This window comes from Pogoniulus pusillus, chromosome 42 (assembly GCF_015220805.1).
Source record: "Pogoniulus pusillus isolate bPogPus1 chromosome 42, bPogPus1.pri, whole genome shotgun sequence".
Classification (NCBI taxonomy): Eukaryota; Metazoa; Chordata; class Aves; order Piciformes; family Lybiidae; genus Pogoniulus; species Pogoniulus pusillus.
Genome location: NC_087305.1, coordinates 609,111 through 637,106, shown reverse-complemented (window position 1 = coordinate 637,106; position 27,996 = coordinate 609,111). Strand labels below are relative to the sequence as shown.

Genomic DNA, 27,996 nt, shown 5'->3' with positions numbered 1-27,996 from the left:
GCTGCCTTGGAAACTGCTAGGGACTTAATTCTGCAAGCAGGTCCCTGGGCCAAGCTGGAGAGCTGGGCAGGGGTGACCCTCGTCTGCCACAAGAAGCTCCTGGCCAAGCTGGCAGCTCCTGGCTGGGACAGATTCACTCTGTGCTGGGTCAAGAACTGGCTGGATGGCAGAGCCCAGAGAGTGGTGGTGAATGGTGCCACATGCAGCTGGCAGCTGGCACCAGTGGTGTGCCCCAGGCAGCAGTGCTGGGCACAGTCCTGTTCAGTGTCTTTATTGATGATCTGGAGCAGGGCATGGAGTGCCCCAGCAGTGAGTCTGCAGCTGGCACCAAGCTAGGAGCAGCTGTGGAGCTGTTGGAGGGTAGCAGAGCCCTGCAGAGGGACCTGGCCAGGCTGCATGGGTGGGCAGAGGCCAAGGGGATGAGACTGAACAAGGCCAAGGGCAGGTTCTGCACTTTGGCCACAACAACCCCAAGCAGCTCCAGGCTGGGGCCAGAGTGGCTGAGAGCAGCCAGGCAGAGAGGGCCCTGGGGGTGCTGATAGAGGGTAGCTGAAGCTGAGCCAGCAGTGCCCAGGTGGGCAGCAGAGCCAATGGCATCCTGGGCTGGCTCAGGAGCAGTGTGGGCAGCAGGACAAGGGAGGTTCTTGTGCCCCCCCCTGTGCTCAGCACTGCTCAGGCCACCCCTGCAGTGCTGTGTCCAGTTCTGGGCTCCTCCATTGCAGAGAGATGTTGAGGTGCTGGAAGGTGCCCAGAGCAGGGCAGCAAGGCTGGGGAGGGGCCTGGAGCACAGCCCTGTGAGGAGAGGCTGAGGGAGCTGGGGGGGTGCAGCCTGCAGCAGAGGAGGCTCAGGGCAGAGCTGATTGCTGCCTGCAGCTGCCTGCAGGGAGGCTGTAGCCAGGTGGGGTTGGGCTCTGCTGCCAGGCAGCCAGGGCCAGAAGAAGAGGACACAGCCTGAAGCTGTGCCAGGGCAGGTCTAGGCTGGATGTGAGGAGGAAGTTGTTGTCAGAGAGAGTGATTGGCACTGGAGTGGGCTGCCCAGGGAGGTGGTGGAGTCACTGTGCCTGGAGGTGTTCAAGAGAAGCCTGGATGAGGCACTCAGTGCCATGGTCTGGTTGACTGGACAGGGCTGGGGGATAGGTTGGACTGGATGAGCTTGGAGGTCTCTTCCAACCTGGTTGATTCTATGATAAGCACATGCAGAGTCCTGCAGCTGGGGAGGAGCAGCCCCTGGCAGCAGTGCAAATGGGAGCTGACCTGCTGAGAAGTAGCTCCATGGGCAAGCACCTGGGGGACAACCATGTGCCCATGTGCCAGCAGTGTGCCCTTGTGGCCAGGAATGGGGTCCTGGGGGGGACAGGAAAAAGAGTGTGGGCAGCAGTTGGAGGAATGTTCTTCTTCTCAGCTCTCTGCCCTGCTGGAGCCACATCTGGACTCCTAGGTCCAGTTCTGGACTCCAGTTCAGAAGGGACAAGGAACTGCTGGGGAGAGTCCAACAGCAGGGTACAAGGATGGTTAGGGGCTTGGAGCACCTCTGTGAGGAGCAAAGGCTGAGAGCCTGCAGCAGAGCAGCCCCAGAGGGGAGCTTAGCAATGCATGCAGAGAGCTAAAGGGTGCAGGGCAGGAGCCTGGGGCTGGGCTTCTTCACACTGGTGCCCAGGGGCAGGACAAGGGGCACTGGGCACAAACTGGAACCCAGGAGGTTTCACTTGAACTTAGGGGAAAACTTCTTCACTTTGAGGGTGCTGGAGCCCAGGAGCAGGCTGCCCAGAGAGGTTCTGGAGTCTCCTTCTCTGCAGACTTTCCAAACCCACCTGGATGTGTTCCTGTGCAGCCCGACCTAGGCAAAGCTGTGTCAGCAGAGGCTTGGGCTGATGCTCTCCAGGCTGTAGCCAGGTGGGGTTGGGTTCTGCTGCCAGGCAGCCAGGGCCAGAAGAAGGGGACACAGCCTGAAGCTGTGCCAGGGCAGGGTCGGGCTGGAGGTAAGGAGGAAGTTGTTGTGAGAGAGAGTGATTGGCACTGGAATGGGCTGCCCAGGGAGGTGGTGGAGTGCTCATGGCTGGGGGTGTTAAAGAGGAGGTTGGATGGGGAACTCAGTGCCATGGTCTGGTTGGTTGGGCAGGGCTGGGGGCTAGGTTGGGCTGGAGGAGCTTGGAGCTCTCTGCCAGCCTGCTTGGTTCTGTGGTTCTGTGAAGCTCCCTTCCCATCGAACAGACTTGCAAGCTGATGGTGAGGCAGGGGTGAACCTGATTCCTTAGGAGGACTGAAGGGACCTCAAGCACAACTCCAGGCTGGGTGGGGAATGGCTGAGAGCAGCCCTGAGGAAAAGAACCTGGAGGTCTCTCTGGGTTAATGCAAAGCTCCACAGGAGCCTGCAGTGTGAGTGCAGCCCAGACACAACCCTGTGCTGGGCTGCAGCAGGAGCAGTGTGGGCACAGGGCAAGGGAGGGGATTCTGCCCCTTGGCTCTGCTCTCCTCACACCCCACCTGCAGTCCTGGGGGCAGTTCTGCAGCCCCCAGCACAAGCAGCACATGGAAGTGTTGGAGCCAGCCCAGAGGAGGCCACCAAGATGCTGAGAGGGCTGCAGCAGCTCTGCTCTGAGCACAGGCTGAGAGAGTTGGGGCTGTGCAGCCTGCAGAGGAGAAGGCTTCCAGGAGAGCCTGGAGTGGCCTTGCAGGAGCTGAAGGGAGCTACAGGAGGGCTGGGGAGGGAATATGGACAAGGTCTGGGGATGGCAGGAGGAGGAGGAATGGATTTGAAGTGTGAGAGGGGAGCTTGAAAGTGGATGTGAGGAGGAAGTTGTTTGCACTGAGGGTGGTGAGACCCTGGCACAGGTTTCCCAGGGAGGTCGTGGAGCACAGAATGGATCTTTGATCTTTGATCCCATTCTGAGCTTCTGTGCTCCACGACCTCCCTGGAGAGGTGTTCAGGACCAGGCTGGATGAGGCTCTGAGCAGCCTGTTCTAGCAGGATCTGTCCCTGCCCATGGCAGAGGGCTTGGCACTGGCTGAGCTCTGAGCTCCCTTCCAACCTAAACCCACTCTATGACCCCCCCCCCAGGCAGACAGTGTTTAGGGAGGTGCTGCAAGGCTCTGCTCTTCTTGGCAACAACATCTTTGGCTGCCACATTTCTGGAGCACCTTCTTGTCACCCCTCCCCACCCCCCCTCACCTTGTGCATCCCCAAGTTAAACCCCAGCCAGGTCTATGGGATGGATTTATTCATTTAGTCATTTATTTGGGTGAGGGTTTTTCTTTTCTTCCTAGCTCTGGCTTCCATGGAGAGCTGGATGAGGTCCTTGGATGGTTCCTGCTAGCTTCATTGCCACGTGGAGCAGGGATATAGGTTCCACATGTGAAGGCTGGAGGAGCCAGCATGTGTTTTACACATTGGATGTCCACAAAGCTGCATACCAGGGCAGCTCCTCTAGAGCAGCCACTCAGGAGCTGGCTACACTCCCACAGCCACAGCAGTCATGAATAAATGCCTTCAACCCCCCCCCCAACCCCAGCAGGCTGCAGGTTGCTTTGGGTGGAGAGAGCCAACAGCCTCTGAATGTGTGCCAAGGGGAAACCTGCTCCCTGCCCCCCACCCCTCCAGGGTTCCCCTCACTGCAAAACTCTCTGCTCTGTTAAAGCTGTGAGGTTTAGCAGTGAGGTTTAACTCTTCCCTGGGGAGAAGTGTTTCATATTTATCCAACTGACCCAGAAAGCCTCAGCTGGGAACAGGATATTGAGTCTTGAGGTGGTGTTAGGGTAAGGGCAGCTGACTGGGGATGGTTAGCCTGGAGAATCACAGAGTCAGACAGGGGTGGAAGGGACCAGCAGGGGCTTTGAACACCTCCAGGGAGGTTGTGGAGCACAGAAGCACCCAACGTGATCTTTGATCTTTGATCACGTTGGGTGCTTCTGTGCTGCACAACCTCCCTGGGCAACCTGTGCCAGTGTCTAAGCACCCTCAACCTGTGCCAGTGTCTCACCTCCCTCACTGCCAAGAGCTTCTTAGAATCACAGAACCAGGCAGGGTTGAAAGGAACCACAAGGAGCAGCCAGTTCCAAGACCCCTGCCATGCCCAGGGACACCCTACCCTAGAGCAGGCTGCACACAGCCTCAGCCAGCCTGGCCTCAAACACCTCCAGCCATGGGGCCTCAACCACCTCCCTGGGCAACCCCTGCCAGGCTCTCACCACTCTCCTGCTCAACAACTTCCTCCTCACCTCCAGCCTCACTCTCCCCACCTCCACCTTTGCTCCATTCCCCCCACTCCTGCCACTCCCTCACAGCCTCAAGAGACCCTCCCCAGCTTTTTTGGAGCCCCCTTCAGATCCTGGCAGGCCACCAGAAGGTCTCCTGGGAGCCTCCTCTGCTGCAGCCTGCACAGCCCCAACTCTTTCAGTCTGTGCTCACAGCAGAGCTGCTGCAGCCTCTGAGCATCCTCCTGCCCCTGCTCTGGACACTCTCCAGCATCTCCACAGCCCTCTTGTCCCAGGGGCTCCAGAGCTGGATGCAGGACTCCAGGTGGGGTCTGAGCAGAGCAGAGCAGAGGGGGAGAATCCCCTCCCTGGCCCTGCTGGCCACACTGCTGCTGCTGCAGCCCAGGCTCTGGCTGCTCTCTGGGCTGCAAGTGCTCACTGCTGGCTCCTGCTGAGCTTCTCCTCCAGCAGCACCCCCAAGTGCCTCTGCTCAGGGCTGCTCCCCAGCCTGGCACTGCCCAGCCTGGAGTTGTGCTTGGCATTGCCCACACCCAGCTGCGGGACCTGGCACTTGGTCCTGTTGAACCTCCTGAGCTTGGCTTGTGCCCACCTCTGCAGCCTGTGCAGGTCCTTCTGGGTGGATCCTGCCCTCCAGCCTGCCTGAGCAGAGCAGAGCAGAGGGGGAGAATCCCCTCCCTGGCCCTGCTGGCCACACTGCTGCTGCTGCTGCTGCTGCTTAGGGCAGGCTCAGGGCAGAGCTCATTGCTGTCTGCAGCTCCCTGAAGGGAGATTGTAGCCAGGTGGGGTTGGGCTCTGCTGCCAGGCAGCCAGGGACAGAAGAACGGGACACAGCCTCAAGCTGTGCCAGGGCAGGTTCAGGCTGGGTGTGAGGAGGAAGTTGTTGGCAGAGAGAGTGATTGGCCCTGGAATGGGCTGCCCAGGGAGGTGGTGCAGTGCCCATCCCTGGGGGTGTTGAAGAGGAGGCTGCATGAGGCACTCAGTGCCAGGGTTAGGTAATTAGAAGGTGATAGGTGAGACTCAATGATCTCAGAGCTCTTTTCCAACCTGGTTAACTCTGTCATTAGCTGGGAACGTTTCTGCTCCATTCCTCTTCCTCACCCAGCCACCACCTTAGCCTCCAGCATCACCTGGGCCTATAGGAATGCTGGGCTGAGCCTTTTCCCCCTCTCTGTGTCTGGCTCAGCCATGCACTCTTCACCTGCATATCAGCCCCTGACAAGTGTGGGCTGGGATCTAACAAGGGCTCTGCCTCCTCGCAGGGAACAGATCCGGCAGGGTCTGGAGGAGCTGCAGAAAGTCCTTCCAGGAGGCGACACCTACATGCATGAAGGATTTGAAAGGGTAATTCGATGCATGCTCTGCTGCCTCTAAACTGTGTCTGGCTGCTCCTCAGCAAGTGTGGAACAAGGAGTCTGGCTAGGAAGTGCCTGGTGGGTAAGCAGAGCCATTCCCCTGCAGGCCATGGGTGCTCTGCAGCCTGCGCGTTGGGTTGGAGGTGCCATGAGGCAGCTGCAAGCTCTGCTGCTGATCTTCCTTCTTGCCTTCAGCTTGCTTGGGTTGGGGAGCTGCCTGCTCAGCTTAGGGCAAGGCAGGAGGCTTTGGCGTGGCAGCCCCACGTGGAGCCATGCTCACAGAGGGCTGGGAGCTGTGCTGCAGTGGCTTGTCAGGGGTGGGTGGGGGCTGAGGCTGTGACCTTAGCCTGTTCTCAGCGGTGCACAAAGAATACTGCACAGAAGCTGTTGCCTGCTGTGCTCTGCTCCCTCTGTCTTTTACAAGCTCAAGCGTTTTCTCTGCACCTGAAGTCCTCAACTCCCTCCCAAATGCACTTCTGGAGGAGTGAGGAAGAGGCAGACTTGGAGGAGTGTGGAGCAGTCTATGGCCAATGCATGTGAGCACACAGCCAACCTCCAGCTGAGCTGCCAGAGAGCTGCTGGCGCTCTGCTTGGAGCCCAGAACCAAGCCCCACACCAAAAGCCTCAATGCAGGCTCACAACAGAAAGGGAACTGAAAAGCCAAACGTGGTCAGGGTGGACTCTGCTTTGATCTGAACTGATGCACACTGAGGTCTTAGCCCTGCAAAGCAGCACAGAAATGACAGAAGGACAATGAGGTGAAACCAGAACGATGCAAAAGTGATGGCAGAAAAACAGTGACACAAAACCAGTGACATAAAAAGGGGCATGGAAATGATGGCACAGGAGTGACAGCATGAAAACTGCGACACAAAAATGATGGCACAAAGAAGGTGACAGAAAAAGGTGACACAAAAGTGACATAAAGATCATGACACAGAAGCAGTGATGTAAAAATAGTGAGATAAAAATGATGGCATGGAAATAATGACACAGAAACAATGGCAGGAAAATAGTGAGATGAAAGTGAGGACAGAAAAATGAGGACAGAAAAATGAGGGCACAAAAATAGTGATGTAAAAATAGTGACACAAAGGCAATGACATAAAAATAGTGAGGTAAAAATGATGACACAGAAGCAATGACATAAAAATAGTGAGAGAAAAATGAGGACACAAAAATAGTGACACAAAAAGAGTGACATAAAAATGAGGACACAAAAATGAGGACACAAAAATAGTGACACAAAAATGGTGATGTAAAAATCCTGACACAGAAACAATGACATAAAAATAGTGAGATAAAAATTATGACACAAAAAGAGTGACACAAAAAGAGAGACATAAAAATGAGGACACAAAAACAGTGACACAAAAAGAGAGAGATAAAAATGAGGACACAAAAACAGTGATGTAAAAATCCTGACACAGAAACAATGACATAAAAATGATGACATTGAAATAATGACACAAAAACAATGGCATGAAAATAGTCAGATGAAAATGAGGACAGAAAAATGAGGACACAAAAAGAGTGACATAAAAATGAGGACAGAAAAATGAAGACACAAAAAGAGTGACACAAAAATAGTGGTGTAAAAATAGTGACACAAAGACAATGACATAAAAATAGTGACATAAAAATGATGACACAGAAGCAATGACATAAAAATAGTGAGATAAAAATGGGGACAGAAAAATGAGGACAGAAAAATGAGGGCACAAAAATAGTGACATAAAAATAGTGATGTAAAAATAGTGACACAAAAATGACATAAAAAATCCTGACACAGAAACAATGACATAAAAATAGTGACATAAAAATGATGACAGAGAAATAATGACACAGAAACAATGGCATGGAAATAGTGAGATGAAAATGAGGACAGAAAAATGAGGACACAAAGACAATGACACAAAAATAGTGACATAAAAATGATGACACAGAAGCAAGGACATAAAAATAGTGAGAGAAAAATGAGGACAGAAAAATGAGGACAGAAAAAGAGTGAGATAAAAACAATGACACAAAGACAATGGCACAGAAACAGTGACACAAAAAGAGTGACATAAAAATGAGGACACAAAAATAGTGACATAAAAATCCTGACACAGAAACAATGACATAAAAATGATGACATTGAAATAATGACACAGAAACAATGGCATGAAAATAGTGAGATGAAAATGAGGACAGAAAAATGAGGACATAAAAATGAGGGCACAAAAATAGTGACATAAAAATAGTGACACAAAAATGACATAAAAAATCCTGACACAGAAACAATGACATAAAAATAGTGAGATAAAAATGATGACATCGAAATAATGACACAGAAACAATGGCAGGAAAATAGTGAGATGAAAATGAGGACAGAAAAATGAGGACACAAAAAGAGTGACATAAAAATGATGACACAGAAACAATGACATAAAAATAGTGAGAGAAAAATAAGGACATAAAAATGAGGACACAAAAACAGTGACACAAAAAGAGTGAGATAAAAACAATGACACAAAGACAATGATACAAAAAGAGAGACACAAAAATAGTGACATAAAAATCCTGACACAGAAACAATGACATAAAAATAGGGAGATGAAAATGATGACATAGAAATGATGACACAGAAACAATGGCATGGAAATAGTGAGATGAAAATGAGGACAGAAAAATGAGGACACAAAAACAGTGACACAAAGAAGTGGTGTAAAAATAGTGACACAAAGACAATGACATAAAAATGGTGACATAAAAATGATGACACAGAAGCAATGACATAAAAATAGTGAGATAAAAATGAGGACATAAAAATGAGGACACGAAAAGAGTGACACAAAAATAGTGACATAAAAATCCTGACACAGAAACAATGACATAAAAATGATGACAGAGAAATAATGACACAGAAACAATGGCAGGAAAATAGTGAGATGAAAACGAGGACATAAAAATGAGGACACAAAAATGGTGACACAAAAAGAGAGACATAAAAATGAGGACACGAAAATAGTGACACAAAAAGAGAGAGATAAAAATGAGGACACAAAAACAGTGACACAAAAATAGTGACATAGAAATGATGACTTAAAAATGAGGACATAAAAATAGTGAGATAAAAATGAGGACACAAAACCAATGACACAAAAATAGTGACATAAAGACAGTGAGATAAAAATGAGGACACAAAAAGAGTGACACAAAAATAGTGACATAAAGACAGTGAGATAAAAATGAGGACACAAAAACAGTGACACAAAAATAGTGACATAAAAATGAGGACACAAAAATGAGGACACAAAAATAGTGAGATAAAAATGAGGACACAAAACCAATGACACAAAAATAGTGACATAAAGACAGTGACATAAAAATGATGACACAAAAACGGTGACACAGCAATAGTGACATGAAGACAATGACACAAAAATAGTGACATGAAAATGCCATAAAAATAATGAGACAAAAATAGTGACACAAAAAGTGACATGAAAAATGGTGCCAGAAAAATGATGGCACAAAAAGAGGGACAGAAAAATTACTTCAAGATAATGACATCAAAATGGTGACACAAAAATGACACAAAAGTAGTGACATAGAAATAATGACATAAAGATGATGACACAAAAACAGTGACACAGCAATAATGACATGAAGACAATGACACAAAAATAGTGGCAAAGACAATGACATAGAAATGATGACTTAAAAATGAGGACATAAAAATAGTGACATAAAAATGATGACTTAAAAATGAGGACATAAAAATAGTGAGATAAAAATGAGGACACAAAAACAGTGACACAGCAATAATGACATGAAGACAATGACACAAAAATAGTGACATGGAAATGATGACTTAAAAATGAGGACATAAAAATAGTGAGATAAAAATGAGGACACAAAAACAGTGACACAGCAATAATGACATGAAGACAATGACACAAAAATAGTGACAAAGGCAATGACACAAAAATAGTGACATAAAAATGATGACTTAAAAATGAGGACACAAAAATAGTGACATGGAAATGATGACATAAAAATGATGACTTAAAAATGAGGACATAAAAATAGTGAGATAAAAATGAGGACACAAAACCAATGACACAAAAATAGTGACACAAAGACAGTGACATAAAAATGATGACACAAAAACAGTGACACAGCAATAGTGACATGAAAAGAATGACACAAAAATAGTGACAAAGACAATGACACAAAAATAGTGACAGAAAAATGCTGACTCAAAAGTGACACAAAAAGAATGACATAAAAATAGTGACACAAAAATGACACAAAAATAATGGTACTAAAGCAATGACACAAAAAGAGTGACACAAAAACAGGGGCATAAAAATAGTGAGAGAAAAATGATGGCACAAAAATAGTGACAGCAAAATGATAACACAGCAACAATGACATAAAAATAGTGAGATAAAAATGAGGACATAAAAAGGAGGACACAAAAATAGTGAGGTAAAAATGATGGCACAAAGACAATGACACAGAAAGAAGGACACAGAAAGAAGGACATAAAAATAGTGACATAAAAACTGATGGCACAAAAACAGTGACATAAAAATGACATAAAAGTAATGGCACAGAAATAATGACATGAAGATAATGGCATAAAAAAATGGTGACACAAAAATAGTGACACAAAAATAGTGACACAAAAATGGTGACACAAAAATAGTGACACAAAAATAGTGACACAAAAATGGTGACACAAAAATAGTGACACAAAAATGGTGACACAAAAATGGTGACACAAAAATAATGACACAAAAATGGTGACACAAAAATGGTGACACAAAAATGGTGACACAAAAATGGTGACACAAAGATAATGACACAGAAATGATGACACAAAAATGGTGACACAAAAATAATGACACAAAAATGGTGACACAAAAATGGTGACACAAAAATGGTGACACAAAAAATGGTGGCACAAAAATAATGACACAAAAATGGTGACACAAAAATGGTGACACAAAGATAATGACACAGAAATGATGACACAAAAATGGTGACACAAAAATAATGACACAAAAATGGTGACACAAAAATGGTGACACAAAAATGGTGACACAAAAACAATGACACAAAAATGGTGACACAAAAATGGTGACACAAAAATAGTGACACAAAAACAATGACACAAAAATGGTGACACAAAAATGGTGACACAAAAAATGGTGGCACAAAGATAATGACACAAAAATGGTGACACAAAAATGGTGACACAAAAATGGTGACACAAAAACAATGACACAAAAATGGTGACACAAAAATGGTGACACAAAGATAATGACACAGAAATAATGACACAAAAATGACACAAAAAGAATGAATTTAAAATGACGATAGAAAAACAGTGGCATAAAAAAATGGCACAAATAAAATGGCACAGAAACAATGACACAAAAACAACGGCATAAAAAGGGTGACATAAAAATGGTGCCACAAAAATAGTGACATAGAAACGACACAAAAAGAGTGACATAAAAATAGTGACATAAATATGACACAAAAGGATGACACAAAAATAGTGACAAAAATGACACAAAAAGAATGACACAAAAATAGTGATGTAAAAAGAATGAAACAGAAACAGTGACATAAAAATGACACAAAAAGGAGACAAAAATAGTGACATAAAAATAGTGACATAAAAATGACACAAAACCAATGGCACTAAAGCAATGACACAAAAGGATGACACAGAAATAGTGACATAAAAATGACATTAAAAGAATGACACAGAAATAGTGTCATAAAAATAGTGACATAAAAATGACACAAAACCAATGGCACTAAAGCAATGAGACAAAAAGAATGACACAGAAACAATGAGACAAAAAGAAGGAGACAAAAAGAGTGGCACAAAAGGAAGGACACAGAAACAATGAGACAAAAAGAATGAGACAAAAATAGTAACATAAAAATAGTGACATAAAAATGACACAAAAGGATGACACAAAAATAGTGACATAAAAATGACACAAAAAGAATGACACAAAAATAGTGACACAAAAAGAGTGGCACAAAAAGAATGACACAGAAACAATGAGACAAAAAGAAGGAGACAAAAATAGTGACATAAAAATAGTGACATAAAAATGACACAGAAAGAATGACACAAAAATGACACAAAACCAATGGCACTAAAGCAATGACACAAAAGGATGACACAAAAATAGTGACATGAAAAGAACGACACAGAAATAGTGACATAAAAATAGTGACATAAAAATAGTGACATAAAAATGACACAGAAAGAATGGCAGTAAAGCAATGACACAAAAAGAATGACACAGAAACAATGAGACAAAAAGAATGAGACAAAAAGAGTGGCACAAAAGGAAGGACACTGAAACAATGAGACAAAAAGAAGGAGACAAAAATAGTGACATAAAAATAGTGACATAAAAATAGTGACATAAAAATGACACAAAAATAGTGGCACCAAAGCAATGACACAAAAAGAGTGACACAAAAAGAGTGGCACAAAAAGAATGACACAGAAACAATGAGACAAAAAGAAGGAGACAAAAATAGTGACATGAAAATAGTGACATAAAAGTGATGACACAAAAATAGTGATGTAAAAAGAATGACACAGAAATAGTGACATAAAAATGACACAAAAAGAATGACACAAAAATAGTGATGTAAAAAGAATGACACAGAAATAGTGACGTAAAAATGACACAAAAAGAATGGCACTAAAAGCAATGACACAAGAAGAATGACACAGAAACAATGAGACAAAAAGGAGACAAAAATAGTGACATAAAAATAGTGACATAAAAATGACACAAAAAGAATGACACAAAAATAGTGACACAAAAAGAGTGGCACAAAAAGAGTGGCACAAAAAGAATGACACAGAAACAATGAGACAAAAAGAAGGAGACAAAAATAGTGACATAAAAATAGTGACATAAAAATGACACAGAAAGAATGACACAAAAATGACACAGAACCAATGGCACTAAAGCAATGACACAAAAGGATGACACAAAAATAGTGACATGAAAAGAATGACACAGAAATAGTGACATAAAAATGACACAAAAGGATGATGCAAAAATAGTGACATAAAAAGAATGACACAGAAACAATGAGACAAAAAGAATGAGACATAAATAGTGACATGAAAACAGTGACATAAAAATAGTGACATAAAAATGACACAAAAGGATGACACAAAAAATAGTGCCATAAAAGGAATGACACAGAAATTGTGACATAAAAATGACACAAAAAGAATGGCACAAAAAGAATGACATAGAAACAATGAGACAAAAAGAAGGTGACAAAAATAGTGACATAAAAAGTGACATAAAAATGACACAGAAAGAATGACACAAAAATGACACAAAACCAATGGCACTAAAGCAATGACACAAAAGGATGACACCAAAGTAGTGACATTAAAGTGACACAAAAAGAATGGCAAGAAAAGAATGAGACAAAAATAGTGACACAAAAATAGTGACATAAAAATAGTGACATAAAAATGACACAAAAATAATGGCACCAAAGCAATGACACAGAAAGAGTGACATAGAAACAATGATACAAAAAGAAGGAGACAAAAATAGTGACATGAAAATAGTGACATAAGAATGACACAGAAAGAATGACGCAAGAATAGTGACATAAAAGTGATGACACAAAAAGAATGACACAAAAATGACACAAAAATAGTGATGCAAAAAGAATGACACAGAAATAGTGACATAAAAATGACACAAAAAGAATGAGACAAAAATAGTGACATAAAAATAGTGACATAAAAATAGTGACATAAAAATGACACAAAAATAATGGCACAAAAATAGTGACATAAAAATAGTGACATAAAAATGACACAGAAAGAATGACACAAAAATGACACAGAACCAATGGCACTAAAGCAATGACACAAAAGGATGACACAAAAGTAGTGACATTAAAATGACACAAAAAGAACGGCAAGAAAAGAATGAGACAAAAATAGCGACACAAAAACAGTGACACAAAAATAGTGACACAAAAATAGTGACACAAAAATGACCCAAAAAGAGTGACACAAAAAGAGTGACATAAAAATGACACAAACCCAGTGGCGCTAAAGCAGTGACACAAGAGGATGATGCACGAACAACGACAGGAGCACAGCACTGCCTCTCTGCAGTTGGCTTCTCTGCTCTCTGGGCAGCTGATCTGGGGGTGTTAGGAACCCTCTCAACGGAGCTGGGAAGCTTCTCAAGGAGGCAGGAGAGGACTGGAGGTGGCAGAAGTGTGAGGGCTCCACTGATGCTGCGCAACAGCCTCAGGCTCTGAGCTATAAGACCTTGGGGGGACGGCAGCATCCAAACCATGGTTCAGTGAAGCAGGAACTCTGCAAGCAGAGGTTGTGTGCAGGCTCCAAGCACCACCTTCTCACTGCCTTCTCCTCTTCTCCTCACTGCCGCCTTCTCCTCACCGCCTTCTCGTCTTCTCCTCACTGCCCTCTTCTCCTCACTGCCTTCTCCTCTTCTCCTCACTGCCTTCTTCTCCTCTTCTCCTCACTGCCCTCTTCTCCTCACTGCCTTCTGCCTTCTCCTCTTCTCCTCACTGCCTTCTTCTCTTCTCCTCACTGCCCTCTTCTCCTCACTGCCTTCTGCCTTCTCTTCTCCTCACTGCCTTCTCCTCTTCTCCTCACTGCCTTCTTCTCCTCTTCTCCTCACTGCCTTCTTCTCCTCACTGCCTTCTTCTCCTCTTCTCCTCACTGTCTTCTCCTCCTCACTGCCTTCTTCTCCTCTTCTCCTCACTGTCTTCTCCTCCTCACTGCCTTCTTCTCCTCTTCTCCTCACTGCCTTCTTCTCCTCACTGCCTTCTTCTCCTCTTCTCCTCACTGTCTTCTCCTCCTCACTGCCTTCTTCTCCTCTTCTCCTCACTGCCTTCTTCTCTTCACTGCCTTCTTCTCCTCTTCTCCTCACTGCCTTCTTCTCTTCTCACTGCCTTTTTCTCCTCTTCTCCTCACTGCCCTCTTCTCCTCACTGTCTTCCTCTCCTCTTATTCTCACTGCCTTCTCCTCCTCTTCTCCTCACTGCCTTCTTCTCCTCCTCTTCTAGATGCCCCCAAACTGCTCTGAAGTCATTGCTAACAGCCCTCTGGTTTCATTGCAGGCAAGTGAACAGATTTACCACGAGAACGTTCACGGTGAGAGACTTTCTTCATCCTTGCATTGCCTTTTCCCTCTTTCTTTTTGCCTGCTTGAGGGGTTTGAAGTGCACTGGCACCAAGGCCCTCGATTAGCAGCTCTCTGCTCTGGCAGTCATTGCAGGAGTTGCTCATTTGGATCTCTGTCCTCTCAGCAGCAGCTCGTTGAAGGTTATGCTCCTAACCTAACCCTAGAGGTTATGCTCCTCATAACGGCAGCAGAGTGCCTTGGGTGGTTGGAGGGTTAGAAGGTGATGATGCACACAGCTTGGCACACTCAGCCTTTATCTTTCCTGAGGGTGTCTGCACCTGCAGAGCTCCTTCAGAGCAAGTCCACTGTCAGAAATACAAATTCATTCTCTTCACCCCCCCAAAAAAACCAATCTCAGACCTGTCAAGCCCAAGTCATAACCCACACAAGGGGAAGGCTGCAAGGTTTGACTGCTGCTGGAATGAGATCCAGGGAAAGCTGAAGCTGGGAGGGTTTAGTCCCTTTTCCTAGCACAGCTGTTGAAATCCCAACTGAGCTCTTCATCCCAAGCTGAACAGAAATTAAAGGCACCTCTGAGCTCCTTGAATTGACAGGGAAAAGACCTCTAGGAACACCTTACCTGGGATTTTTGGGGGGCTGCAGTCTGATCTACTGCTCTGGGAGATTGAAGTAGTTAGGAGGGGCTGGCAAGTGAAAAGGAGAGTGGCATAAAGCTGGCACCGAGGGCAGGTGTGTGAGTGGGGAAGGTGCAGAGCTTCATGTCTGCTGAAAACAGGGAGGCTGAGGACGTGGGCATGGCAGCCACTGCCTCTGGTCCTTTCAGTGTGCCAGCAGCTCAGCAGCAGGATGCTTTCTAGGCAGGTTTAGCAAACACAGCTCAGCCCCCAGCGGTTAAAACGTGTGCCTGTGTTCAGGTTACAGAACTGCCAGTGTCATCATTGCTCTGACAGATGGAGAGCTCCACGAGGACCTCTTTTTCTACTCTGAGAGGGAGGTGAGTGTGCTACTCCTTGCCAGCCAAGGAGGCAGGGGAGTGTCTGGGATGGCTGCTTTGAAGGCTTAGAAAGGGGAAACTTCTTTTCCTCTAGCAGCAAATCTTCACTCTGGTGATCTGGGGGTGTGAATCTTAAGGATAAACATTACCAGCAAGAGTGCTTCTGACTCATCCCAACGAAGACTGTTCATAGGGGAGGAGGGAGGAGTAAATTTCCAGATCAAAAGAACCCTGAGGGATTGTAGAATGCTCAGGGCTGGAAGGGTCCTGCAGGATCATTCAGCTCCAAGCCCCCTGCCATGGGCAGGGACATCTCACACTGGGTCAGTCTGTCCACAGCCTCATCCAGCCTGGCCTGAAACACCTCCAGGCATGAGGCTTCCACCACCTTCCTGGGCAACCTGTGCCAGGCTCTCAGCACCTTCATGCTGAACAACTTCTTCCCAACATCCAGTCTGAATCTCCCCACTTTCAGTTTTGTTCCATCCCCCTGAGTCCTATCACTACCTTAGCCTAAGAAGTTCCTCCCCAGCTTTCTTGTAGCCCCCTGCAGATCCTGGAAGGCCACAAGAAGGTCTCCCTGGAGCCTTTTCCTCTCCAGACTGAGCAGTCCCAGCTCTCTCAGTCTGTCATCATAGCAGAGCAGCTCCAGCTCTCTGCTCATCCTTGTGGTGCTTCTCTGGACACCTTCCAGTCTGTCCAGACCCTTATTGTAATAGAGGCTCCAGAACTGGACACAGTGCTCCAGGTGAGGTCTCACCAGAGCAGAACAGAGGGGCAGAATCCCTTGCCCTCTGCCCACACTTGTCTCAAAGCAGCCCAGGGTCTGGTTTGCTCTCTGGGTTGCAAGGAAGGAGCAGTTCACAGATGAGCAGTCTCAGTGTCCACCAGATTCTCCTGGGAAATACCTGAGTCTTCTCCCTTCCTTCCTCCACGAAAGGTAAAGCCTGCAGAAGAGGATGATCATTTTCTGTCAGATCAGAGGACCAGCAATGAGCCAGCAGTGTGCTGAGGCAGCAGTGTGCCCAGGTGGGCAGCAGAGCCAATGGCATCCTGGGCTGGCTCAGGAGCAGTGTGGGCAGCAGGACAAGGGAGCTTCTTGTGCCCCTGTGCTCAGCACTGCTCAGGCCACCCCTGCAGTGCTGTGTCCAGTTCTGGGCTCCTCCATTGCAGAGAGATGTTGAGGTGCTGAAGGTGCCCAGAGCAGGGCAGCAAGGCTGGGGAGGGGCCTGGAGCACAGCCCTGTGAGGAGAGGCTGAGGGAGCTGGGGGGGTGCAGCCTGCAGCAGAGGAGGCTCAGGGCAGAGCTGATTGCTGCCTGCAGCTGCCTGCAGGGAGGCTGTAGCCAGGTGGGGTTGGGCTCTGCTGCCAGGCAGCCAGGGCCAGCAGAAGGGGACAGAGGCTGAAGCTGTGGCAGGGCAGGTTCAGGCTGGATGTGAGGAGGAAGTTTTGTGTTGTGGAGTCTCCTTCTCTGGAACCTTTCCAGGCCTGTCTGGATGTGTTCCTCTGTGATCTGCATTAGATAGGATTTTCCTGCTCTGGCAGAGGGGTTGGACTCGATGATCTCCTTGGGTCCCTTCCAACCCCTGACATCCTGTGAGCCTGTGACACAGAGAGAGTGACTGGCACTGGAATGGGCTGCCCAGGGAGGTGGTGCAGTGCCCATTCCTGGAAGTGTTCAAGCCAACCCTGGCTGGGGCACTCAGTGCCATGGTCTGGTTGATTGGGCAGGGCTGGGTGCTAGGTTGGGCTGGAGGAGCTTGAAGGTCTCTCCCAGCCTGGTTGATTCTATGATCAAATCCAAACTTTCCACCAACCTTTGCAGCACTCCAGGCTGTACTTTCAAGGCCTCATTACATGATCCAGCTGTTATGCAACACGTTAGATAAACAGCAGGTTGGCCACTTGAAAGCTTTGCTGTGTGGTGCTCTCTCCTGCTGGCCTTTTGGTGGTCACCTCTGCAGGGCTGAACCAATTTTCACCTCTCAGTCAAACCACTTAAGAGGACTTAAACTTGGAAGGTGCTCTTGTGGCATGGATGTGTTGTGGAGAGAACTTTTCCTCTCTATACCTGTCCAAAGTGCAGCTTTCAACCCAACCACAACAAAGAATGGCCTTTGGAGAATCAGCTCAGTACTGCTCCAGCACAAACTAATGCCATGGATCCAGAGCTCCCCTCCCTACTCTCCACCTCCCTTCTCTGCCCTTCTGATAGCAAAAATCCACAAGAAAAAAGAGTTTTAGGGGCAAATGAAGAAGTTGGTTTGGTTTGGGGAGGAGCAGTGAGTGAGTTCATAGACTCATACACTGTGAGTTGCTTGAGTTGTTTGGGTTTAAGCTCCTCAATGTGAAACTGGAGTGATGTGAAACTGGAGTGATGCGAAACCAGAATGATGTGAAGCTGGGGCGGTGTGAAACCAGAGCAGTGAAACAACTGGAGTGATGCAAAACAACTGGAGCGATGTGAAACAACTGGAGCAGTGTGAAAGTGGAGTGCTATGAAACTGGAGCAGTGTGAAACTGGAGCAATATGAAACAACTGGAGCAATGCAAAACAACTGGAGCAATGCAAAACTGGAGTGGTGTGAAAATGCAGCAGTGTGGAAATGGGAGCGATGTGAAACAACTGGAGCAATGTGAAACTGGAGTGATGCAAAACTGGAGTGATGCAAAACTGGAGTGATGCGAAACTGGAGTGATGTGAAACTGGAGTGATGCAAAACTGGAGTGGTATGAAAATGGAGTGACACAAAACTGGAGTGGTGCAAAACTAGAGCGATGCAAAACTGGAACGATGCAAAACTGGAGCAATGAGAAACTGGAGCGATGAGAAACTGGAGCAGTACAAAACTGGAGTGATGCAAAACCAGAGCAGTGTGAAACAACAAGAGCAATGTGAAACTGGAGTGATGCAAAACTGGAGCAGTGCAAAATTTGAGCAATGTGAAACTGGAGCCGTGTGAAACTGGAGCTGTGTGAAACTGGAGTGATGTGAAACTGGAGCTGTGCAAAATTGGAGCTGTGCAAAATTGGAGCAGTGCAATGCAAAACTGGAGCAGTGCAAAATTGGAGCAGTGTAAAACTGGAGCAGTGCAAAACTGGAGCGGTGCAAGGCAAAACTGGAGCGGTGCAGTGCAAACCTGGAGCAGTGCAGTGCAAACCTGGAGCAGTGCAAAACTGGAGCGGTGCAGTGCAAAACTGGAGCGGTGCAAGGCAAAACTGGAGCAGTGCAGTGCAAAACTGGAGCAGTGCAATGCAAACTGGAGCGGTGCAGTGCAAAACTGGAGCGGTGCAATGCAAAACTGGAGCGGTGCAGTGCAAAACTGGAGCAGTGCAAAACTGGAGCAGTGCAGTGCAAAACTGGAGCGGTGCAGTGCAAAACTGGAGCAGTGCAAAACTGGAGCAGTGCAGTGCAAAACTGGAGCAGTGCAAGGCAAAACTGGAGCAGTGCAGTGCAAAACTGGAGCAGTGCAATGCAAAACCGGAGCGGTGCAGTGCAAAACTGGAGCGGTGCAATGCAAAACTGGAGCGGTGCAGTGCAAAACTGGAGCGGTGCAATGCAAAACTGGAGCGGTGCAGTGCAAAACTGGAGCAGTGCAATGCAAACTGGAGCGGTGCAGTGCAAAACTGGAGCGGTGCAATGCAAAACTGGAGCGGTGCAGTGCAAAACTGGAGCAGTGCAAAACTGGAGCAGTGCAGTGCAAAACTGGAGCGGTGCAAGGCAAAACTGGAGCGGTGCAGTGCAAAACTGGAGCAGTGCAGTGCAAACCTGGAGCAGTGCAATGCAAAACTGGAGCAATGCAGTGCAAAACTGGAGCTGTGTGAAACTGGAGCTGTGCAAAACTGGAGCTGTGTGAAACTGGAGCTGTGCAAATCTGGAGCTGTGCAAAATTGGAGCAGTGCAATGCAAAATTGGAGCAGTGCAAAATTGGAGCAGTGTAAAACTGGAGCTGTGTGAAACTGGAGCTGTGTGAAACTGCAGCTGTGCAAAACTGCAGCTGTGCAAAATTGGAGCAGTGCAATGCAAAACTGGAGCAGTGCAAAATTGGAGCAGTGTAAAACTGGAGCTGCGTGAAACTGGAGCTGTGCAAAATTGGAGCAGTGCAATGCAAAACTGGAGCAGTGCAAAATTGGAGCAGTGCAAAATTGGAGCAGTGTAAAACTGGAGCAGTGCAAAACTGGAGCTGTGTGAAACTGCAGCTGTGCAAAACGAGCTGTGCAAAATTGGAGCAGTGCAATGCAAAACTGGAGCAGTGCAAAATTGGAGCAGTGTAAAACTGGAGCAGTGCAATGCAAAACTGGAGCAATGCAGTGCAAAACTGGAGCTGTGTGAAACTGGAGCTGTGCGAATCTGGAGCTGTGCAAAATTGGAGCAGTGCAATGCAAAACTGGAGCAGTGCAGTGCAAAACTGGAGCGGTGCAAAACTGGAGCGGTGCAAGGCAAAACTGGAGCAGTGCAGTGCAAAACTGGAGCAGTGCAATGCAAAACTGGAGCAGTGCAATGCAAAGCTGGAGTGCTGCTTTCCTTCTGAAGCTCTCTGTGCTCCGCCAGTGTGAGCTCCTGCTGGCTCTGGTAGGACCTGGCTTGCTGCCGTCTGCTCGGGGGGAGGCTGCGCTCAGCTGTTCCCGTTCCAATGAAATGCGTTGCAGTGACCTCACTCAGACTGCTGCAGGGAAGAGCCTCGACAGCAGCTGGGGCTCGGACTGCGACTGCATCTGCAAACAGCAAACCTGTGAGTGTGCTCCCTTTGCTAGCAGGAGATGCTGTGTGAACAGTGCAGGAGTGGTGCAGCTCTGTGGCAGCTCAGACGACTCTGGAATCACAGAATCAAAGAACCAGTCAGGGCTGGAAGGGACCACAAGGCTCAGCCAGCTCCAACCCCTGCCATGGGCAGGGACACCTCACACCAGAGCAGGCTGTGCACAGCCTCATCCAGCCTGGCCTGAAACACCTCCAGGGATGAGGCTTCCACCACCTCCCTGGGCAGCCCCTGCCAGGCTCTCAGCACCCTCCTGCTGAACAACTTCTTCCCAACATCCAGGCTGAATCTCCTCATTTCCAGCTCTGTTCCATCCTCCCCAGTCCTGTCACTACCTGACAGCCTAAAAAGTCCCTCCCCAGATTTCTTGTAACCCCCTTAAGGTACTGAAAGGTCACAACAAGGTCACCTCAGAGCCTTTTCCTCTCCAGCCTGCACAGCCCCAACTGCCTCAGTCTCTCCTTGGAAGGGATCTTAAAGCTCATCCAGTTCCAACCCCATGCCACAGGCAGGGACACCTCCCACCAGCACAGGCTTCTCAAGGCCTCATCCAAACTGGCCTTGAGCACCTCCAGGCTTGGAGCAACCACAACCTGCCTGGGCAGCCTGTGCCAGTCTCACAACCCTCACTGCAAACAACTTCTTCCTCACATCCACTTTCAGTCTCCCCTCTGCCACTTCAAGCCCATTCCTCCTCCTCCTGCCATCCCCAGACCTTGTCCATATTCCCTCCCCAGCCCTCCTGCAGCCCCCTGCAGACCCTGCAAGGCCACTCCAAGCTCTCCTGGAAGCCTTCTCCTCTGCAGGCTGCACAGCCCCAACTCTCTCAGCCTGTGCTCAGAGCAGAGCTGCTGCAGCCCTCTCAGCATCTTGGTGGCCTCCTCTGGGCTGGCTCCAACACTTCCATGTGCTGCTTGTGCTGGAGGCTCCAGCACTGCCCCCAGGACTGCAGGTGGGGTGTGAGGAGAGCAGAGCCAAGGGGCAGAATCCCCTCCCTTGCCCTGTGCCCACACTGCTCCTGCTGCAACCCAGCACATACCTTTGCCCTGGGGCTTTCCTTCTTTCACTTCAAGCCAAACTCCACTTTTGAGGCTGCATTTGAAGATGGTTTTGCCCCAGAGCAGCTGCAGGTTGGTCAGGACAGTGCCATGCAAGGTGCTGCTGAGCAAACACTGCCCCAGCCCCTGCTGCCTCCTCTGGCCTGGCTCAGTTTTACACCAAAGGGTATTACTTAACATCCTTTTTTCCACCCTTTCCACGCTGCAGGAGGTTGCCCAAACGCTGTTGGAGGAACCTGCCTGTGTTGGGGCAAGACCTGTCAGGAACCTTCATTCCACCACCTTTGCATTCACCTTCTGCTGCTTTCCTTCTTGCAGGCTAATCGGTCGCGGGACCTGGGAGCCACAGTCTATTGTGTTGGGGTGAAAGACTTCAATGAGACTCAGGTAAAGGAGCCCCCAGTGCTTGCTGGGGTACTTAGAGGCATGTTGAACACACACAGACACAGACACGCTCCTAAATCACCTCCTCAAGGCTCCTCAAGTGGGTCCTTCTCTCCTTCTCCTGCCTGCTTGATAAAGTGACTGCCTGCTGTTGGGTTTATTCCCCTTTCTGCCTGCATCAGAGCATCAAGGAATGGTTTGGGTTGGAAGGGAGCTCCAAAAGTCATCCTATCAGAGAGTCATAGAGTCATAGAATGGTTTAGGTTGGAAGGGAACTCAAAGCTCAGCCAGTTCCAACTGACAGCTCCCACTAGAAGAGGTCAATCAAGGCCTCATCCAGACTGGCACTGAACACCTCTTCAGGGAGGTTGTGGAGCACAGAAGCACCCAATGTGATCTTTGATCACATTGGGTGCTTCTGTGCTCCACAACCTCCCTGGGCAACCTGTGCCAGGGTCTCACCACTCTCAACCTGTGCCAGTGTCTCCCCACATTCAACCTGTGCCAGGGTCTCACCACCCTCACTGCCAAAAACTGCTTCCTCACATCCACTTTCAATCTCCCCTCTCACACTTCAAACCCATTCCTCCCCCTCCTGTCATTCCCAGACCTTCTCAATAGTCCCTCCCTAGCCCTCCTGGAGTCCCCTTCAGATCCTTGAAGGCCATTCCAAGATCTCCTAGAAGCCTTCTCCTCTCCAGGCTGCAGAGCCCCAACTCTCAGCCTGTCCTCAGAGCAGAGCTGCTTCAGCTCCAGCAGGACAGCTCCAGGGAAGAGGCTGAGGAACCTGCAAGCATCCTGCTTTCCAGAGGCTCCTGTGGCTTGGCCAACAAGCAGTGAGCATCTTCAGCACCTTCCCAGAGCAGACAGGGGAGGGCTGCCCAGAGGATTGCTCTGGATGCAGAGCAGGAGGCTGGCAGCTGGGTGCTTTGCTGCAGCAGCATGGAGTCAGAGGACCATGAAGGTTGGAAAAGACCTTGAAGTAATCACTGAGCTGGAAAGGTGCAGCCAGCAGGGTCCAGGCACAGAATCACAGAATGTTAGGGGCTGGAAGGGACCTCAAGGCTCAGCCAGTTCCAGCCCCCTGCCATGAGCAGGGACACCTCATGCTAGAGCAGGTTGATCACAGCCTCATCCAGCCTGGCTTTAAAGACCTCCAGGGATGAGGCTTCCACCACCTCCCTGGGCAACCCCTGCCAGGCTCTCACCACCCTCATGCTGAACAGCTTCATCTTCACATCCAATCTCAATCTCTCCTCCTCTAGCTTGTACACATCCCCCCAGTCCCATCACTGAGGGGCAGGGAAGTCCCTCCCCAGCTTTCTTGCAGCCCCCTTCAGCTACTGAAAGGCCACAAGAAGGTCACCTCAGAGCCTTCTCCTCTCCAGACAGAACAGCCCCAACTGCCTCAGTCTCTCCTCATAACAGAGCAGCTCCAGCCCTCTGCTCATCCTCATGGACACCTTCCAGCACCTCCAGATCTCTCCTGTAACAAGGCAGGAATCTGCAGCTGCTCTGCTGCCTCCCACCTGTGGCGCTGCAGGAGACGCTGGGGAGGGCTGCGGGGCAGAGGCTGCCTCTGGCCTCTGCCGTGGCAGAGAATGACTGCAACAAGCCTTGGCCTGGCAGCAGCAGCAGCAGAACTTGATCCTGCTCCAGCAGATGCATGGAGAGCTCATTACTTCCAAACTGGGCTCGGCGTTTTGCCTTAACCCTTAGCATGCTGTTGAGAAGTGAACTTGCAGGTAGCCCTTTGCTGCTGCTGTCTTGGACCCCCCTGTCACAGGATCAGGGATGTTAGGGGCTGGAAGGGACCCAGAGACCTCATCCAGTCCAAGCCCCTGCCAGAGCAGGACCATCCAAGCTAGCTCAGGGCACACAGAACACATCCAGACAGGCCTGGAAAGGCTCCAGAGAAGGAGTCTCCACAACCTCTCTGGGCAGCCTGTGCCAGGGCTCTGGGAACCTTCCAGCCAAGAAGTTGCCCTTGTGCTGAGCTGGAACCTCCTGTGCTGCAGTTTCTATCCATTGTTGCTTGTCCTGTCCCAGGGAGCAGTGAGCAGAGCCTGTCCCCCTCTCCTGACCCCCAGCCCTCAGCTCTTTATAAACACTGATCAGATCCCCTCTCAGTCTTCTCTTCTGCAGACTCTCAGCCCCAGGGCCCTCAGCCTCTCCTCACAGGGCACTGCTCCAGCCCCTTCAGCATCTTTGTAGCCCTCCCTTGGGCTCTATCCAGCAGATTCCTGTCCCTTCTGAACTGGGGAGCCCCAAAGATCTTTACTGCCCTGGGGATCTGCCACCCTGATGCTGTGGCCTGTCTTGGCTGAGGACTTGTCTGTCCCAGAGCCCTGGCACAGGCTGCTCACAGAGGTTGTGGAGTCTCCTCCTCTGGAGCCTTTTCAGGCCTGTCTGGATGTGTTCCTGTGTGCCCTGAGCTAAATTGGATGGTCCTGCTCTGGCAGGGGCTTGGACTGGATGAGCTGTGGAGGTCCCTTCCAAGCCCTAACATCCTCTGATCCTGTGGTGCTGTGATGCTGTGATGCTCAGTCTAGGGGGGGGACAGGGTTTGCACTCAGGTCTCTGGGCACCAGCACAAAGCCACATTCTGCCTGGTCTGCAGAGCTCAGGGATGCTGCAACAGCTGAGTGCGGAGGATGCGCTTTAATTGCTGAGTTAATTGGCTGCCTCCTGGCTGACTCATCTCATTCTCTGCCTTTCTCTTTTGTGTGCTTCTGCCCCTCTGCCAGCTGGCTAGAATTGCAGACAGCAAGGACCACGTCTTCCCAGTCAATGATGGCTTTGAAGCCCTGCAGGGGATCATCGACTCTGTAAGTACTGCCCACCTCTGCGGGATGCACCTCTGCAGGTCCCTTGCTGTTTGCTTGCACAGTTGAAGGTTTTCTTATCAGAGAATCAATGAATCAATGAATTGTTTAGGCTGGGAAAGGCCTTGGAGATCCTCAAGTCCAACTGTTAACCCAGCACTGCCAAGTGCACTGCTAAACCATGTCCCTCAGGGACCTGCTGAGTGCTGCTCTGTCGTTTAAACGTTTGGTCTTTGTCCTAAAACTGCTACCCCAAGGTAGGGTTTGTCACTAAGTCACAGCAGAGGGAGGTGTCGGCTCAGACAACACCTTCCTGTGCCTCCCTCCTTGATGGGAGTGGGGACAGCTTGAAAATCGCCTGCCATGGGCTGGGACAGCAGAGACCCTGGCATCCTAGAACGGCTCAGGTTGGAAGGGACCTCAGGGATCAGATGATCTGCACTGGCTCCAGCAGGTCTCTCAGGCGCCTGGCTGCAGTGGTGCACACTGCTCTGGCCAGGCAGCACCAGGCAAAGCTGTTCCCTTGGCACAGGCTCACTGTTCCTCAGTGCTCTCACGAGGAGGTGGAATCTGATCCCTTGCTTAGTGCTTTTCCTGGCACTCTCCAAGTGTGGGGCTCCTGCCTCAGCTCCCTTGGGCAATCAGGTGGTGCATGGCATTTAGGAAGGCAAACCACCACTTTGCTTCCCAGCTCTGCATTCCCTGAGCAGCTGCTTTTAATGAATGCCAGCAGCAGTCCTGACTGCCTGGAAGACTTCAGCCTCCAGGAACCTACTCAGGAACTGCTGCAGCTGAGTGGTGCAAGATTTATCAGCCCTGGCAAGGAGACCTTGCAGGGAAGTGTCACAGAACCAGAGGATCCTAGAAGCTGGGATACAGCTCCAAGGTCATCAAATCCAGCCTGTGAGCTAACACCACCACATCAACCAGACCACCCCCAGGGGTGGGCAACTCCACCACCTCCCTGGGCAGTCCATTCCAGTGGCCAATTACCCTTTCCATGAGGACGTGCTCTCAAACATCCAACCTAAACCTCCCCTGCCACAGCTTCAGGCAATGCCTTCTCTTCTTGTCACAAGTTGCCTGGGAGCAGAGCCTGACCCCTACCTTGCTACAGCTTCCCTTCAGGTAGCTGTGGAGTGTGGTAAGGTCCCCCTGAGTCTCTTCTTTGATCAGCCCTGGTGAAGCCACACCTCGAATACTGGGTTCAGTTTTGGGCTCCTCACTACAAGGAGGACATTGAGATGCTGCAGCACATCCTGAGGAGTGTAACAAAGCTGATGAAGGGTCTAGAGAGTGCAGCAGAGCCAATGGCATCCTGGGCTGACTCAGGAGCAGTGTGGGCAGCAGGACAAGGGAGGTTCTTGTGCCCCTGTGCTCAGCACTGCTCAGGCCACCCCTGCAGTGCTGTGTCCAGTTCTGGGCTCCTCCATTGCAGAGAGATGTTGAGGTGCTGGAAGGTGCCCAGAGGAGGGCAGCAAGGCTGGGGAGGGGCCTGGAGCACAGCCCTGTGAGGAGAGGCTGAGGGAGCTGGGGGGGTGCAGCCTGCAGCAGAGGAGGCTCAGGGCAGAGCTGATTGCTGCCTGCAGCTGCCTGCAGGGAGGCTGTAGCCAGGTGGGGTTGGGCTCTGCTGCCAGGCAGCCAGGGCCAGGAGAAGGGGACCCAGGCTGAAGCTGTCCCAGGGCAGGTCTAGGCTGGATGTTGATAGGAAGTTGTTGTGAGAGAGAGTGATTGGCACTGGAATGGGCTGCCCAGGGAGGTGGTGCAGTGCCCTAGAGGTGTTGCAGCCAAGCCTGGCTGGGGCACTGAGTGCCATGGTCTGGTTGGTTGGGCAGGGCTGGGTGCTAGGTTGGGCTGGAGGAGCTTGGAGTTCCCTTCCAACCTGCTTGGTTCTATTCTCTTCTATTGTATTCTAGAGCACAGGTTTTACAAGGAGCAGCTGAGGAACCTGGGGTGGTTTAACCTGGAGAAGAGCACCCAGCGTGGGCAGCATTGCATCTCCTAGGCCTTGTGTGCTGGAGGACCAAGGGATCTGTCCCTTGGGTTTGAGTGTTTGCATTAGGCTGGGCAGAAATGAGGTGTGTGAAAGCAGTGGCCAGAAGGACACAAATCACTGTGTAGGAGCACAAAGAATCTGTCAGACTCCTGTTGGAGCTGGAAAATGAACTCCTTCATTCCTCCTCTTCTTGTGCTTGCCAAGCATGGCTGTCCAGAGGGCATTTGTGTGCCCAGGAAAGCATTTCAGTGCTGGAAGAGCCCTGAAGGTTGGAAGCTGCTTTTCAGCTCCTGGGTAAGAGCAGCAAGGATGCTCAGCCCTCTGGGGAGGAGCTTGCTCAGGGTACCAGCTGCTGGTTGATGTAGCAGGGGAAGGAAAGGCAAAGTGGTGACCCTGGGGGAGATCAGTGTTTGGGGTCACTCTGGAGATGTGAAGATCTCAGTTGGTCCTGCTCTGCACTGATTTGCTGTGGACTGCTGAGGTGGGCAGACTCTTCCCTCCTCCCCTGGGCCTGAGCAGTAGATCTTTGCCCATTCTGTGTGTGCAGAGGACTTAGAGGCCCCTCTGGAGCAAGGAAGAGAGTGGGAGCTGGGAGTGGTGGAGCTTGAGGCTGCCTTGGCTGGGCCTCTCCATCTGCTGAGCAGAGATGCTCAGGGTAGTGGTTTGCAAATATTCCTCTCCCGTGGGGGGGGGGCAGCAGGTTCTAAGTTAGCAGCTGCAGGGGGCTCTGCTTGGTGCCTTCAAGAGAGGGGGGAAGAGTCTCCCATTGAGCACCACTGAGATACTCAGACTGTGCCCTGGAGGCTGTGCCAGAGTCCCATGCTGTAGTCATGCTTAAACCATGACCCTTAGTGGGAGCTGAGGGCACTCAGGGCACTGTAGGGTTTGGTCCTTTCTCTCCTACACCTTCCAATGCTGGGGAAGAGTCTGGAGAACAAGGCTGGGGAGGAGCAGCTGAGGGAGCTGGGGGTGTGCAGCCTGCAGAAGAGGAGGCTGAGGGGAAAACTCATTGCTGTCTGCAGCTGCTAGAGAGGAGGTTGGAGTCAGGTGGGGGTTGGGCTCTGCTCCCTAACATCAGGTGACAGAACAAGAGGCAAGGGCCTGGAACTGTGCCAGGGGAGGGTTAGGTAGGAAAGAGGGAAAATTTTCTTTGCTGCAAGAGTGGTCAGGGACTGGCCCAGGCTGCCCAGGGAGGTGGTGGAGTCTCCATGCCTGGAGGTGTT

General features: G+C 49.5%; 2 protein-coding genes across 2 annotated transcripts in view; both read left to right on the top strand.

The window, feature by feature from the left end:
• ANTXR1 (ANTXR cell adhesion molecule 1) overlaps window positions 1–27,996 on the top strand; it is a 162,990-nt gene that overhangs the window by 14,281 nt on the left and 120,713 nt on the right. The window contains exons 4-8 of the mRNA XM_064175602.1: window positions 5,472–5,553; window positions 14,732–14,765; window positions 15,672–15,751; window positions 21,887–21,955; window positions 24,700–24,780. Of these exons, the coding sequence (XP_064031672.1) occupies window positions 5,472–5,553; window positions 14,732–14,765; window positions 15,672–15,751; window positions 21,887–21,955; window positions 24,700–24,780 (346 nt within the window). The remainder of the gene's footprint in view (window positions 1–5,471; window positions 5,554–14,731; window positions 14,766–15,671; window positions 15,752–21,886; window positions 21,956–24,699; window positions 24,781–27,996) is intronic.
• LOC135192493 (puff II/9-1 protein-like) lies at window positions 18,341–21,600 on the top strand. The gene is made up of 5 exons (XM_064175670.1): window positions 18,341–18,429; window positions 19,141–19,371; window positions 19,426–19,569; window positions 20,401–20,483; window positions 21,584–21,600. The coding sequence occupies exons 1-5, from the start codon at window positions 18,341–18,343 to the stop codon at window positions 21,598–21,600; spliced, it is 564 nt and encodes a 187-aa protein (XP_064031740.1).